This window comes from Chinchilla lanigera, unplaced genomic scaffold, assembly GCF_000276665.1.
Source record: "Chinchilla lanigera isolate Chin_1 unplaced genomic scaffold, ChiLan1.0 scaffold00095, whole genome shotgun sequence".
Lineage (NCBI taxonomy): Eukaryota > Metazoa > Chordata > Mammalia > Rodentia > Chinchillidae > Chinchilla > Chinchilla lanigera.
The window spans coordinates 3,641,978-3,657,170 of NW_004955496.1; the positions used below are offsets into that span (position 1 = coordinate 3,641,978).

The 15,193-nt window shown below is 40.9% G+C and overlaps 1 protein-coding gene across 3 annotated transcripts in view; it reads right to left on the reverse strand.

The window, feature by feature from the left end:
- Arhgef38 (Rho guanine nucleotide exchange factor (GEF) 38) overlaps positions 1–15,193 on the reverse strand; it is a 115,928-nt gene that overhangs the window by 57,285 nt on the left and 43,450 nt on the right. For all 3 annotated transcript variants that reach the window (XM_005406225.2, XM_005406224.2, XM_013505412.1), the window contains exon 3: positions 924–1,047. In XM_005406225.2, the coding sequence (XP_005406282.1) occupies positions 924–1,047 (124 nt within the window). The remainder of the gene's footprint in view (positions 1–923; positions 1,048–15,193) is intronic.

The window sequence follows — 15,193 nt, forward strand, 5'->3', positions numbered from 1 at the left end:
GAGATTCCTCAGAAAACTAAGTCTAGAGGTCCCATTCAACCCAGCTATTCCCCTGCTGGATATTTTCCCAGAGGATCTAAAAACATCATATCACAATGACATTTGTGCACCTATGTTCATAGCAGCACAATTTGTAATTGCAAAATTGTGGAAGCAACCCAAATATCCATCCACCGAAGATTGGATAAGAAAATTGTGGTACTTTTATATAATGGAATATTACTCAGCTTTATACTTTATGACTTTCTTTATAGAAAGATAAACTCGAGGCCTTTATAGGTAAACGGTCACAAGTAGAGACCATACTCATAAGTGAAATAAATCAGACCTGCATGTGCAAGCACTGAATTGTCTCACTAGTGTAAAACCTGAAAGAGTTAATAAAAACTGGGAGGTATGATAGACATTGTAAAATGATAGGAAAACGCTCAAGGGTAAAGGGTAACTGGGATGTGGGAAAAGAGAAGAGAAAGGAGAAATTTTGTATGTATGTATATACAGGATAGTTAACATATTTGATCTACTGTCTTCTATTTCTTTGCTGAAACAAACTGTTAGTGAGTCCTTGATTGATTAATATTGCATGTCTCTATTTGTTTTCATGAGAAACCACTTTGAAGATATCAATATGTAATACAAGCATTGTTATTTTCCTACCACTTTGTTTGTAACTCTGTATTGTTTGTACTGTTCTTTTGCTACTTTGTAAAAGGTTATCTGTCTGTTAATGTTTTGCTCCTTTTATTTTTATAATAAAAAATATATATATAGTTTGTTCAATCACAATGAGCCTGAAGATGGGTTTACCATTTATACATCTCCTTGGACACTTTGTGAGTCAGAAAGATAAAACCAAGCATGAGGAGGTTATTAAAATATTGTTTTCTGTTGTACTACCGAACTTGAGAAGAGAATAAACATACCTATGACTTGCATGGCCGGTTCCACATTGGTTGTGGCCTCTTCCAACAAGGACAGCAGCTTGGCTGATATCTCATGCACAGATTCAATGTTGCTAAACAAGCTCTCCACATCCAGCCTTTCAATCTGAAGAAACAAAAATCCCCGATACAGCTGATGAGCAGAGAAGCACAGTGCTGAGGGCGATTCCCCTTGCGGAACGGCAGGGACTTGACTTTACTAGCCAGCCCTGGTGTGTCTAGCAGTTATTTCTGTAAGCATTCTTATTTAGGCTTTCTAAAGCAGGTAGGTAGCTTGTCATCCAGGAAATGGGGGTTATGAATGTTACCCCTGTCCTTTTCTTTATTTTGGATATGTTTTGGGTTAAGTGTATAAGTACATTTGTGGATAAATACCAGAATGAGAAGGAGATTTAGGCCTACTGTATTTCTATCAACTACCCTTTGTAAGGTATATACTAATGTGCATGGGTTTAGAATATCTTACAACTTTCACAGCAGAAGTCAGGTTTATCCTTGCCAAGTAACTACATTCAAAGCCTGCTTTTAAACCATAAGTATTCTAAAAGTGATGGTCAATAGATGTGCTGAGTTGCTTCTTCATCTTTTTCTTGGAAGGAAACATGAATGGAAATATTCATCAAATGTAGAATAATTAATGTAATTCCATGTATACCATCAAAATCATTCCTTAGATTAGTGTAACCAGATTTAGATCTTATAGACCATGCATATAGTAATGTATTTATCCAGTGATCCTTTCTTGCATCAAATATTTCCTGAGCACCTTCTATGTACCTAGACTTGTAACAGGCAGACTTTGTCACAGGTAGCAAATGATTAGTAGAGGAATGGCCAACTGTCCTCAGGGATCTGAGATAAGTGCTCAGATTTTGCTCAGTCTTCTTCAAAGCTTGTTCCTGAAATTTTCAGTCAGTTCTCCTTCCACAGTCAGTGTTTGTTCAGGGCAGGACCACATTAGTGTGGCTCCCACCAAGCTACAGTATGGAATGCAAGTAAGTGATATTACCCAAGAAATACTGTACATGAGCTCATGGGTGAATGACCACGTAATCAATCACCACACCGTGGAAGAGCTAAGGTGATAAGCAGAGTGGCTACCCAAAACCAGGTCAACAAAATTCAGAGCACGACAGATACAGAGTCAAACTAAGGAAAAGGGGCCAAGAAATGAAGGGAATTAGGAGCAAGGGATGTAAGGAAAGAAGTAGACCTGGAGGAACTCTGGGGATAAAGGGCAGAAACTGCAGCTGCCTCCCCAGCCTTCAGCATGACTTTCTTAGATGTGCTAAGGCTGTATGAAGTGGGAGGAGGAAGCAGCCTGCTCATCTTTCTATCCTATCTCTTTTTAACATTGGCTCACATGCTGTTCTCAATATTGGACATGTACTGTATTATCTGGGTAAGGATATTCTGACACTGAATTGGGAAGCATGGCTTCACCCCGCACCTTTTCAGAATGTGGTGTATCAGTCGTGTCTCATGCAATGTGGTCACACCATACACGACATATCTTTCAATTGTCCTGGGAAAATCCTCAATTTCCTGTCATCAGCTCTGTCCTCAAGATAACTCTCAGCCCCAGTATGAATCCAATTCCTGTGTTACATGGAGTGCTTTGTTTCAATACAGATTAGACATTTTTACTAATTTTATGTATTCTGAAATTATCTATATCACTATACTAATTATTATATTGCAATTACTATTTGCTCTTGGGGTGTTCAACTTAGGGGCTCCCAAAATGTCGCTTCATTCAGCATTCACTTTAATAGAAGAGGGCACAGGTGGTTTTTTTCCCTGAACCTAGGACATGAAGGTCTTCCCATTTCTGTATCAGAAAGTATACTTACTACTGTATATGGTACCTAAAAAGTATACAAGGGCTATGCGACTTTTTATTAATTACCACTTACAGGATTATAATTTAATGATAATTTACTAATGTCAATTGTTCAAAAGTCACATATCTCTGCATACCATTGATTTAATGCCTTACGTACTCTAAAGAATTGCTGTCTGTGTTGGTATTTTTTTTGGTCTTTTGGAGACAGGGTCTTGCTATGTACTGCAGGCTGACTTTGAACTCACTTTGTAGCCCAGGTTGGCCTCAAACTTGCAGTAATCCTCCTGCCTCAGCCTCCCAAGTTCTGGGATTCCAGGCATGCACCACCACTCCCAGCTATATTGGGTATTAATTAAATCTACCTTTGCCTAGAGAAAGATATATTATCCAAAACTTGTATATAAATCCAGTTTTTATACACCGATTTATTTTTAAATGTATTGTTATTTATTTCTTCAATTTATTTTGAGAGCTTGTTTGGAGGTTCTAGCAGGGGAGCTCAGCTACTTGTATACCCTTGACAGAGGAACGGTCCTCCTCTATTGGGGGTGGTCGTCGTCTTCGACTGAAGGTGCAGCTTCAAGGGTGGAAGCACATGGAACATTGAGGGAGGACATCTACCTTGCCAGCCAGATCAGCAGAATCAACCCTAGCAATCAATGGGGTGACAAGTGTCACAGCCAGATCACCTGCACATCCGTCTTCAAATTATTTTGAAAGGAGTACTTCTAAATTGTGAAATTTTATTCCCTAACTCACTTGGTTTCTAACATAAATGATTAGATGAAATTCATACAGTGTATTCCTATTACTGTTTCATTTTGTTGCGGAAACAATTTTGTGAGCTTGGAGTGCTTCATATTGGTTATTTCACGTATTTGCTCTAACTTCTCTGCCAGATAAGAACCAATGGGAAGGAAAGGAAACTAAGGCAGAGTGAAGAGAGGGGCTGTGCTTGAAATTACAAAGTTCAAGACAGAGCTAGAATAGAAAACCGACCTTATCTTTCTGTGCCTTGGTCCATTGCCAGCAAGTGCTAACAACAGAGTACTTTGGTACAGGTCTGCTTAGACTCTTTTTGGTTTGTTTTTGAGCTACTCCCCAAGTTGTCACTTCTGTGGTTTATTTCCCAAGGTCACTAGCCTGCATATCTAATTTAGATTATAAATCCATTTAGCAAGAATCTAATTCTACATTCTATCTATAATCTTAGCTCAGTGCAACAAATGCTAAATAACAAAAAGTTGGGTTTTAATTCCATTTCCTCCTGAAGGACAGAAAGGATTAAAACATCAATTGGCCCGGTTTCAATCGTATCACCACGGGCCTGTGGGGATTCTGTGAATCATGACATGAATTCACATTCAGTCACAGTGTTGCCCAAGAACACAGGAGCTCCTGGCCCAAACAGGCTTTTGAAACTGAGAGATGATTGTATGACTGCTGATGTAAATTCAAGGAAACTTCCACGCATGCATATATTAATCATTTACTAAAAACAGGCAATGCTCTAAGAGCTAAAAGTGGAATTGTATTTTAAATGGGTTGAAATTTAGTTTTTTTAAAAAAAGACTCAAATTATGTACTATTCTAAGCCAAGCCAATATATAATAATTCAAACTTATTAAAGGCAGCATTTACATATGCTTTAATTTGTTGTTTTCATAAAAGCATCCATCACCAGATATACTTCAGAGAGCAAGCACTTATTATTACAGTTAAATAATGACTACATGTTAAAATCGGGTTGTATGATTCCTCCATCTTTCTTTTGTTTTGCTTAAGATTTCTTTGGCTATTGAGAGTCTTTTGTGGTTCCCTACAAATTTTAGGTTCGTTTTTTCTATTTCTGTGAAGAAAAAGATGCATGAAATTCTGATAGAAATCGCACTGAATTTACAATGTGTTTGGGATAATACGGACAATTAACAATACTATTTTTTCAGACATTAAACACTGGGTACCTTTTGATTTATTTGTGTCTTTTTCAAATTTTTCCATCAGTGATTTAGAGTTTTCAGAGGTTTCCAAATCCACTCTAAACCTATAAAAATCAAATCAACACAGTTCCAGCATAAAACTTGCCATATGGGCCAGTGAAACAGAATAGAGAGCCCCGAAGGAAACTCCCACATTTACAGGGAATTAATTTTCAACAGAGGTGCCAAGAACATGTGCAGGAGAAAAGAGGACAATCTCTCCAATAAATGACGCTGAGGAAACTGGCTGTCCACATGTAGAAGTGACACTGGCCATTCCCTCACACTATGTACAAAAAGTCAACTCAAAATGGATTAAAGGATTATAGGTAAGCTGGGAAACTGTAAAATTACTGAAATAAAAAGAAGAAAAGCTCCATGACATTGGTCTGATCAATCATTTTTTGCATATGATCCCAAAAGCATGGGCAACAGAAGTGAAAACAGATGAAATTACATCAAACAGAAATGCTGCACAGCAAAGGAAACCATCATCAGAGTGAAGAGATGAACTACAGAGCAGGGGAATGTATTTATAAGCCACATATGCAATAAAGGGTTAATATCTAAGCTACATGGGGAACTAAAACAAACAAACAAATCTGATTTAAAAATGGGCAAAGGACCTGAACAGATATTTCTCAAAAGAAAACACACAAATGGCCAGCAAGCATATGAAAAAATGCTCAACAACAGATCATCAGGGAAATGCAAATTAAAGTCACAGTGAGACACCACTTCACACCTACTAGAACAGCTTTCTCAAAAGGATGAAAAGTAACAAGTGTGGATGAGGATGTGAGAAAAGGAAACCCTAGTATGCTATTGGTGGAAATGCAAATTACTTCAACCATTATTGGAAGATGGCAAAAAAAATTAAAATTAAAACTACGGTATGATCCAGCAATCCATCTTGCAGATACATATCCAAAGGAACTGAAGTCAGAATGTTGAAGAACTAGCTTCACCATCATGTCCATTGTAGTATTTTTCATAATAGCTAAGATATACAACTATCCAAGTAATCATCCAAAGGATGAATGGATTATAAAAATGTAGTATATCTATCAACATAATGGAATCATACTCAGCCTTTAAAAAGAGAGAGATCCTGTTATTTTTGACAGTATGGACAACATGGTGGACATTCTATTAAGTGAAGTTAGCCAAGCATAAAAAGTAAATACTGCACGATCTCATTTATCTGGGGACTGTAAAGAAGTTGAACTTAATGGAAACAGAATCAGTGGTGGTGACTAGAGGCTGGAAGTGGAAGGCACTGGGAAAGTGTCAAAGTACACAAAATTTCAGCTTGACGAGAGGACAAGTTCAAGACATCTACTGCACATCATACTGTCCACAGTTTATTACAGTACTTGGTATACTATATTTCATTTATCTACTCATCTGCCGATGGGCATCTACTGTAGGTTGATTTCACATCTTGGCTATTGAGAAAAGAGCAATAATCAAGATAAGCATGCAGGTGTCTCTCCTACATGCTGATATCATTTTGTTTGTATATAAACTCAGAATTGGCATAGCTGGAGCATAGGTAGATCTAGTCCTAGTTTCTTGAGGAACACTACAGTGTTCTCCACAGTGGCTGTACCATTTTACATTCCCACCAACAATGTATGAGTGTTGCCTTTCTTTCTACACCCTTATCAGCGTTGTTATGTTTTGGCTGAATTTTAACAATGGCCATTCTAATTTGGATGAGATAATGTCTAATTGTGATTTTTAACTTGCATTTTGCTGATGAATTTGAGCAGATTTGTTGGCCATTTGAATTCCCTCTTTTGAGAAATGACTGTTTATATCCTTAGCTGATTTTTAATTAAATCATTGGTTCTTTGTTATGGAGTTTTTTTATGTTCTGAATATTAATACCTTGTTAGATGAACAATTTGCAAATTTTTTTCTCATTCTGTACATTAACTGGCTTGTTTCCTTCATTCTTTTATGAACCTTGCTTTGTATTACTCATTGTTTCTACTGAAGGCCATAATATACTTATATCAGGGATACTTATTAATTTATTTCTCTCCCTGACAAAAGGATGAGTTCCTCCAGAATGTTTGTCTCTGTGAGTTATTTAAACACCCTACTATGTCTAAATAATGCTGGGCATATACGTAAGTGCTGAACCGTGAGTCAAAGTCTGGCAATTTGAAAGAGTTAAATTTCTATAGTTCAAATGATCTGTTCACTCTTATGAAAGCCATAAATAAGTGATCTTTCTTTGTAATCACTCCACCAGTCTCTGAACAAGAACTAAGCAAAGGCCAAAGGTAGCTAAAGGAAAAAAATAAAAAATACCTGATTTTTTGTTCAAAATTATTAATACAGATTTTATATTAATATTAAATACAGATTTTATAATTTCATAATTAATTATATCAGCAAAGGCAAACCACAGTGTTTAGATTGGCCATTAGTATACTAAGTAAATTTGCTGATGGAGCCAGACTTCATCCTTAGCTTACACCTGGTAAAGGCTGATTGATTATTTTTTGTTTAATAGTAAACTGTTGCCCTGGATGACTCAGAGTCAACCAGATCACAGGAAGAGTAACCCAGCATTCCCGGGTATCAGGCAGACTCCAATCATGAACACCTTTAATAGTGAACAAGAAAAGAAACCTTGGGAAAAACTGTTTTAAAAATATAAATTAAATGATTATCATAAAAGCAGTTCATGTTCATAGTAGAAAACTGAGGGTGTATAGATAAAAGAAAATATTATGATGATATTTTCAACTGGGTTCTTGTAGATTGATTTCTGCTGTATATGTTGTACGTGTGTTGTATCAAAAGAACTACATCCTTCAGATAGAGTTAAACATGGTTTTAAATTTAACATGAACATCTTCTCATACCATCATTTTTCCTACACTGACCATTGTGTGAAATACTGCAGTCTTCTTAACAGGTCACTATTTCAGCAAAATCTGGATAAATTGCCATTTGCACTATTATCAATAACTGTCCTGGATAAATCTTTGTCCATTTATATGATTACTTCTTTATGATAAATTTCATAAGTGTTATGACTGAATTAAAATTATTACTCTTTTATGAGGATTTTAACAAGTTTGGCAAATTATAAACATTGTTTTTGTTCTAACAACCAATAGGATAAAACCCCTTAGTTAGATATTACTACCCTGACTGACATCAATTTGGAAATGTATTTTAGGCTCCTAATTTGGTCGTCAAAATCACACCACTTAAAAGTTCTAGATAGATGTACATGACCTGTATACAGCATTTGTAAAAAACAGAAGAGAATAAACAGTGTTGCTTTTGGTGATTACCACCAACCAATGCTCCTCTGGAAATTATTTCTAGAAGAGAAATGCTCCTATTTAGGGTGGTTTGACAGTAAAGCCAGGTTCTGGTCTGGCCTAGTTTAGACTCTCTGCAGCTACTGTAGTGATTAGCATTCTGATTCAAGTAGAGAAACTCCACTGTGGATGGTTCTCCTGGAACCTCGGCCCAGTCTGCTCTTCTATGATGCAGTTCCATGCACATTAAGTGAGACCAGGATATTTCCTTCAATTAGATCACTCCATCATTAGCACTGGAACAGTCAGAGCCCAATGACACTGAGACTGTAACAAGTGGAGGAACATTGGAGTGTATGAAATACAGACTAAAGAAGGAGACCCAAGGGGGATTTTCCAAGAGGAAAGAACAAGGTAGTGAGGAAACCAAGAAGTGTTGTAGACACTGGAGCAATGGAGGAAGAGCATGTTGGCAGGAAGCCTTGGCACGCACTGGGCTCAGATAGTTATCTAATTACTATGGCATTTACCCAGGCAGTTGGCTTCCAGATTATAAAGCTCTTCAGCGAAAAACTAGCCATTATTTCATCAGGTTTACCAAAACTGCTGATTTGTATGTGTGAAATTTCCTGCTGTGAAACTAGACTCGAAACTGGCTAATTGAGTCAGACTAGAGTTGAATCAATATCACAGCTTAGTCTTACAGCTAAGCTTGCAGCTAAAGGTCCAAGTTACTTGATAACTGCCCGGAAATGCTCCAGGCGGCGAAAGAATAATATGTACAGCCCTCAGCCAGAGTGACCCGGCCATCTTCGGGGCAGGAGGAGGGGGTAGGGCTCCAGGAGGGACCTCAGTAGGGGAAGGATGAGGAGTAGAGCCAACAGGGGTGAAGAGAGACCAGAACAGAGACTGTGGTTGGACCTGAGGAGTCCCCAGGTTAAAAAGCCCACCCTGGATGGTTTTGACTAACAACAGAAAAGGGAAGTGCTTATGCTGATGTTCCTGCTTGAAAAATAATAGTTGGCCAATGGTCCCCTCCTTTGACTTTGTGACTCTGAGCTGCCTGGACACAGGGACAAGTAGAAAAGAAGCTCCGTGGTGGGAGTTTGGGTGGTCATCAGGAGTCCCACCGTTCCTGCTCTGCATTTATATGAAATGCTCATGGGACACACAGGCAGCACTGCTAGCAATAGCCCTGCTAATGGGCCAGCACATTGTGTGATCCTTTTTGAAAACACTGAACCGACACTTGAGTTATGTTGCCAAAGGATAAGAGAGAGTGATTCAGGAACGTTTTTGGAACAACAAGGAGGATGATTAGAAAAATATGTCCATTTGTATGCCCCCAGGATAGCCAAAAATATTTAAGGGTTTCTGGCTGGGAAGGATATATCAGACAAACATTTTTGCCTTTTCATCACTTGAGTACTGTGTGTGTGTGTGCATGCACATGTGTGTACATACAGATGCATTTGTTTTTTCTTATTCCCGTTTGCATACTCAAAGTGAGAGCCTAGCCCCGCACTCTTAGCTTTGGGACACTTGGAGGCTAATTGACTATGCCATGTTTGTCTCTTCTCTAGCATCCATCTTTGTGATAAAGACACAGCAAGAGGACTAAGGGCACAGCTTGACAGCAGACCACTTGCCTAGTATGCTTGAAGTCTTGGGGTCAGTTCCCAGTACTGTAAAACGTATTTATTAAAGCCACAGTGAGAAAGATTACAAAGACAGAGGAAAGTACATGTTTTCCAAGTTAAGCACTCAGAGTGGGCTTCATCTCCGTAGACAGTTTGAGTAAGCCTCAGGTATTAGGGTCTAGCAGCTTGCTTTCAATCCTGTACTGCCACATTCAATTACTTCGTCCCTTTGTGCCACGATTACTTCATTAGTAAAGCAGGGGGTCTTGCTCATGAGTTGATGTGAGAATGACGTGTACTAATATAAATAAGATGTCTAGAATAATGCCAGAAAATAAGAACACAGTATGTTTTCTCTCTTGCTTTTATTAGGAGTTGCTGAATGGATGTTGACAGAACTGCTTGCAGAAACAGTTCCCAAACCAGACAAAGTGTGGTGCAAATGTGCACTGACCGATTAAATGGTGGGTGTGCCAGAGGCAGCCAGGGCTTGCGCCCCTGAATTCATCTTCGCGTCTCTTAGCATTAGATTGTACTCCTGATTCTCAGAAACACTGATTTGAGGCATGGAGCCAGCTCCTGAAGCACGGTAGTAAGTCTTCGTCTTCCTCTCTCTTGAGCAAGTTACTGGGCATTATAGTGACCAGCAATGCTCCACAGGCTCTCGCTGACCCATTCAGTGAATTGGTCAGAATAATTGATGACTACAAAGGACTAACATTTATTTTAGGCAAAAAAGAAGAAGAGAGAGAAGTGCAAAAGAAGTGCTCAAGGACAAAAGGGTGCCTTGAGGGAAAAACAGGAGATGCATCCTGCATGTGGGATGAGCCACTCAAGAACAGGAGGGCACTGGCAGCGAAGTCCCTGCTGCCATATTTTACATCTTCCTTTTGACATTAGATCCGGGCTGTTCCGCTTGATCCTGTGCTAGAAGCTTGGAATTTGGGACAGAGTTCGGCTTGATCCCATGCCAGAAGATTGCTATTGATATAGGAAAGAACACTAACCCAATGCCATTTTGTGTTCTAGTGCCACTTTAAATCTTAAGTTTCTGTTTCCTTCAGTTTGTTTCTTGTAAATGTTGTCATAGTTACCTAACCCGATACCACCCCATGCTCTGTCATAACACTGCTTGTCCCCTATATAAAGTGTCAGACATCTTTGTTCCTTTGTCACAAGCCAAGCCCATGCTTTGTAGTCTTTCTATACACACACTAAAACATATCAGCACCACCACCCCTCATACACCCAAAAACTAGATGCAAAACTAACATTGTTTAACTATTCTCCCCACCTTCCCTTCGGGATCAGTGTTCAGTCATGTACTGGGTGCCCACTGCCGGCCCCCAATGAACTTGCTTGTCTCTGCATCCAGTCCCTGTGGGTGACTCAATTAAATAAGCACCTTTGCCTCAACACTATCAGGTGCCAGGGTTTGCTAGAGCTTGTATCAGAAGGCTGGTATCAGGTGTCAGGCTCAGGGACTGCTGCCCTGTGCTTGTGGTTACCAAGTCTCTGCAATTGCCCCCCGCACATTGTTCCCCCACATGCCCTCACTCCCACCCCACCCCATCTCCTGCCTCACAACCATCTCTTTCTTAAGAACTCAAGGTACCAGTCTTGGGTCTTTAGTTTGCCTGAGTTCTAGGACAGGCTCAGAGCTTAGAAGAGTCCAGATTTTGCTGAGTATGCTCAGAAGGATAGACACAAATCTACCCCAGAGTGAGCACCCCATGGACTGGCTGTGCCATGAAATTCCAGACTCCAAGCTTTAGTGTCAGTGTGAGCTCTTTCCACTATCCCCTACCGGTGACACAGGTAAATTATCGGCACTACCGACAACATCCAGGTAGGGGTTTGGTTTGGTTTGGTTTGGTTTTTGCTTCCTCTGTTATACTCTATCAGGCCCTAAATGTATCTCTTTCCGTAATCCACAAATCCACCTAATACTTCCACATTAGTCTGCCTAAAACCTAAGTTTAATCGGCTTAGAACACAATGATAGATTCCGCTGATTAAAAGCATTTATTTCTTCCAGTGTCGGATCCTCAGTCTGGAAGTTTGTGTGTCCAAGACCTACTCCAGTGACTTTTATTTTTAGAAGAACCTGTCCAGTCAAGAGGACAGCTCGTTTTCAATTCCCCCTTGCAGCTCAAGCAGGATGTTGCCCTGTGGGCTCCCTGAGGGGCTGCGCCCCCCACCCAGGGCCCATCCGTGGAGAACTTACTTACTCCAGGCAGATGTGTTCCTTCTCTTAGACTTCCCAGACCACCTCCCTGCCTGAAGTTGTTCATCTAGTCATTAATCTTTTAAATCAATGAATGTTCATAACTGCCCATGTAGCAGGCACTAATACAGCTACTGTGGACATAGCATGGAAGAACTGAGACAAATATCCAGGCATTAACACTTGCAGCAGCATCCCTCAACCTGTATGAGAGGGAGTCCATGGGTCAGTACTCCTCAGAGCACCTGCTGTGCAATCCCCGGGGCTCCTGGCATGGAAGCCCCTCTAGCCTGCCAACCTAACTACTACTCAGTGGACCTCAGATCAACTTCCCTCCTTTCTCTATCTCGTTTCCCATCCCCGTCTGACCTTCCACAGGATCGTCTCTCCAGTGAATGACTTCCTCTAAAATCCTTTTAACTGGCTCCCCTCAGGGGGAACCCTGCCTATAGACAATTGACACAGGCAGGGAATGTTTTACTGAGTGAAGACTTGAGGAGGGAATGACCAAGCCATGATGTTATCTCGGGGAAGAGCGTTCAAGGCAAAGGAGGCAGACAGAGCAATGCAGCGGTATTGCTTGCTTGCCCAAAGGAACAGAAGGAAGGAGAAGGTGAGGTCAGGGAATAAGGGACCAGCTCTCGGAGCATCTTGTAGGTCACTGAGGGAATGTGAAGTTGCAATCATAGCAAGGGGGAGGGTCCAGGCTGCAGGTGACGGCTTGCCAACTGTCAGCATGCAGGCGGGACTTGAAGCAAGGGGACCTGGCAAGCCCTTGACGGGGTGAGTGTGAACTGGAGGAAGAAACCACAGCCTGATCCCAGAACTGCTTTATTGCTCAGACACAGGAGCTGCAGCCCACAAAGGAAATGGAGAAAGGACAGGCTGGGTGGCAGGGAAACCAGGGGTGTAGACAAGAAAAGAAGGGAGGGTTTTTGTCAGGTGCTGCTGAATGGCAGGGAAGTCAGGGCCTCTTCAGCTGATGCCTCCCGTGATTACCTGCAGTAATTAGCATCCCTAATTCTGAGCTGCTGGCTGCCATGAGCTCTTCTAAACCGTCATCTGGAGATATACTGTTATTTGTGTTTCTGTGTCCGTGAGTTATTTTCTTGACCAGATTTATGAACTCTCCGAGGGCAGGGCTATCACATAAATCTCCTTGATTCTCCTGCAGAATCACCAGCTGGCACTGCATGAATTGGGCATTCAACAGACATTTAACTTTTTAATCTGCATATTGAACTAAATTATCACATTCTCCACGCAGTATCACCCAGCTCATCTCTCTGGAAGGGATCTGTCCCTTCTCTGAACCCCAATGGCCCTTCCTGTCCCCACTTACCAAAGTATTGCTTTTCATGACAAGTTATCTTCTCATAGCCAGAGGAGGCCTTTCGCCTCTAACTAAGGCTTCTTAGGGTTTCAACGGCCAGGAGTGTGTCTCTTATGTCTTTATGTTACACTAAATGGCCTAAAATTAAATAACTCATGCAACCATCAACTTTGTCTACATCAAAAGTGCTTTAAACAAATGCTTACTAATAAATAAAATGCCAGGTGTGGTGGCACATGCCTTTAATCCCAGCACTCGGGAGGCTGAGGCAGGACCATCGTTGTGAGTTCGAGACCAGCCTGGGCTACAAAGCAAGCTCATGGCCAGCCTGAACTGAATAGCTAGACCTTGTCTCAAAAAGACAAAAAAAAAAAAAAAAAAAACCCAAAACTAATAAATAAAACATATCCCCCCCAGTACATGTTTCCTTTCTGACCCACTATTATAGTGCTTGTTATTTTAATTGAGGGTTAAAGATCATCTGTTCCTCATGCAGTGTTATTCTTTGAAGAGTGGGATTTATGATCCCGGACTGATATGCACGACTACATCGATCTGTGCTCAAGTAGAGTGCCCGGAGTTCGCCAGCATTTCATTAGAGAGGTTTACGACATCATTATGATAATCGCAGCTGCTGGGATTTTGTTGCTTACCCTTCAGAAATGAAGGCAAATTAAAATCAGGCTTTATACATGTGAGAGAGGAGCGTGACGAGGTGAGCTGAAGGGATGGTGCTCGTAGATCCAAAAGCAGATCTGCGGCTCTCTTTTCCAATTCCGAGCAGCCCAGCTTCTGCACAGAGCTGACAAACGCATTCATTTATCTCCTTAGCGGCGCAGCAGGTTCTGATCAGGAATACAGATTGCAAAAATTGTGGGAACTGAAGCTGCCCCAAATCAGAGCTTAGGAGGTGCTTATAAATGGAGCAGCAAGTTTTCTTTCTGTCGGAAAACTCAAATACAAATAGAAAAAAAAAATCCCTCTTTTTTTGTTTTGAAGCGAAGATTTCCGGACAAGCAAAGCTAAGAGATTTCCTTCCCACAAAAAGAAGTTTCCTGTACCAGAATATTCATGTATCGCTTTCAAACTCAATGAACCTGGCGCCCAGCGTGACAGTAAATTACGTGCCTTCCAGGATGCCAACCCAAGCCCCCTCCTGGGGGTGAGGAAGTTGGCGCCCTCGAGGACAGAGTGTCAGCACCCGAGAGGCTGGCAAGCTGTTGTGTGTGAATGCAGCGGGGTTGTGGCTGGCAGAGACATCGACTTGCCTGGTTTGTATTTTTAAAGTTAACAGCTCACAACTACAATCTGCTCCAACAAGTAAGAACTTCCCTTATTGACAAATTTTTAGGGAAAGAAAGCAAAACTTTACTGAGGTTTTTGTTGTTTACGTGTTTGTATTTTTACTTTTCTAACACGATGTCAAGTGGAGGAACAACGGTTCAGATTATGTGACAAATCCTGGGATCCCACGGACAGAGGGTGGAATTTGAGTCTTTGAGGCCTGGCAGAAAGCCAGAAATTCAGACAGGGCCAGGAGCAAAGTGTATCTTGCAAAGCCATGCCCTGTTAGATGAAGCATGAAGTGACCAGATTCATCTAATTAGACCATATATCCAAATAGGACCATTGATTATGACTGCTTCGGTGGGTTCATTAGACCCCTGCTAATCAGTCACTTCCTAGCAGTGCTCCCCGCCCCAGCACGGCTACTCTGGGGACTGAACCTCTAACACCAGCCTTGGCGGTTACTTTAGATCTAATCCGTAACATTTCTCAGAATTTTCATTTAATGTAGTGACCAAAATTCTTACTTGTGGTCTGCATTCCGGTTTTGTGCCCATCTTGTATTTTGATATAATCAGCCTGGCTTGCATCTCTGTGTTCTGTGACATCTTTGACCCAGGAACTTCCCAGCTATGCAGTGGGAGGCAATA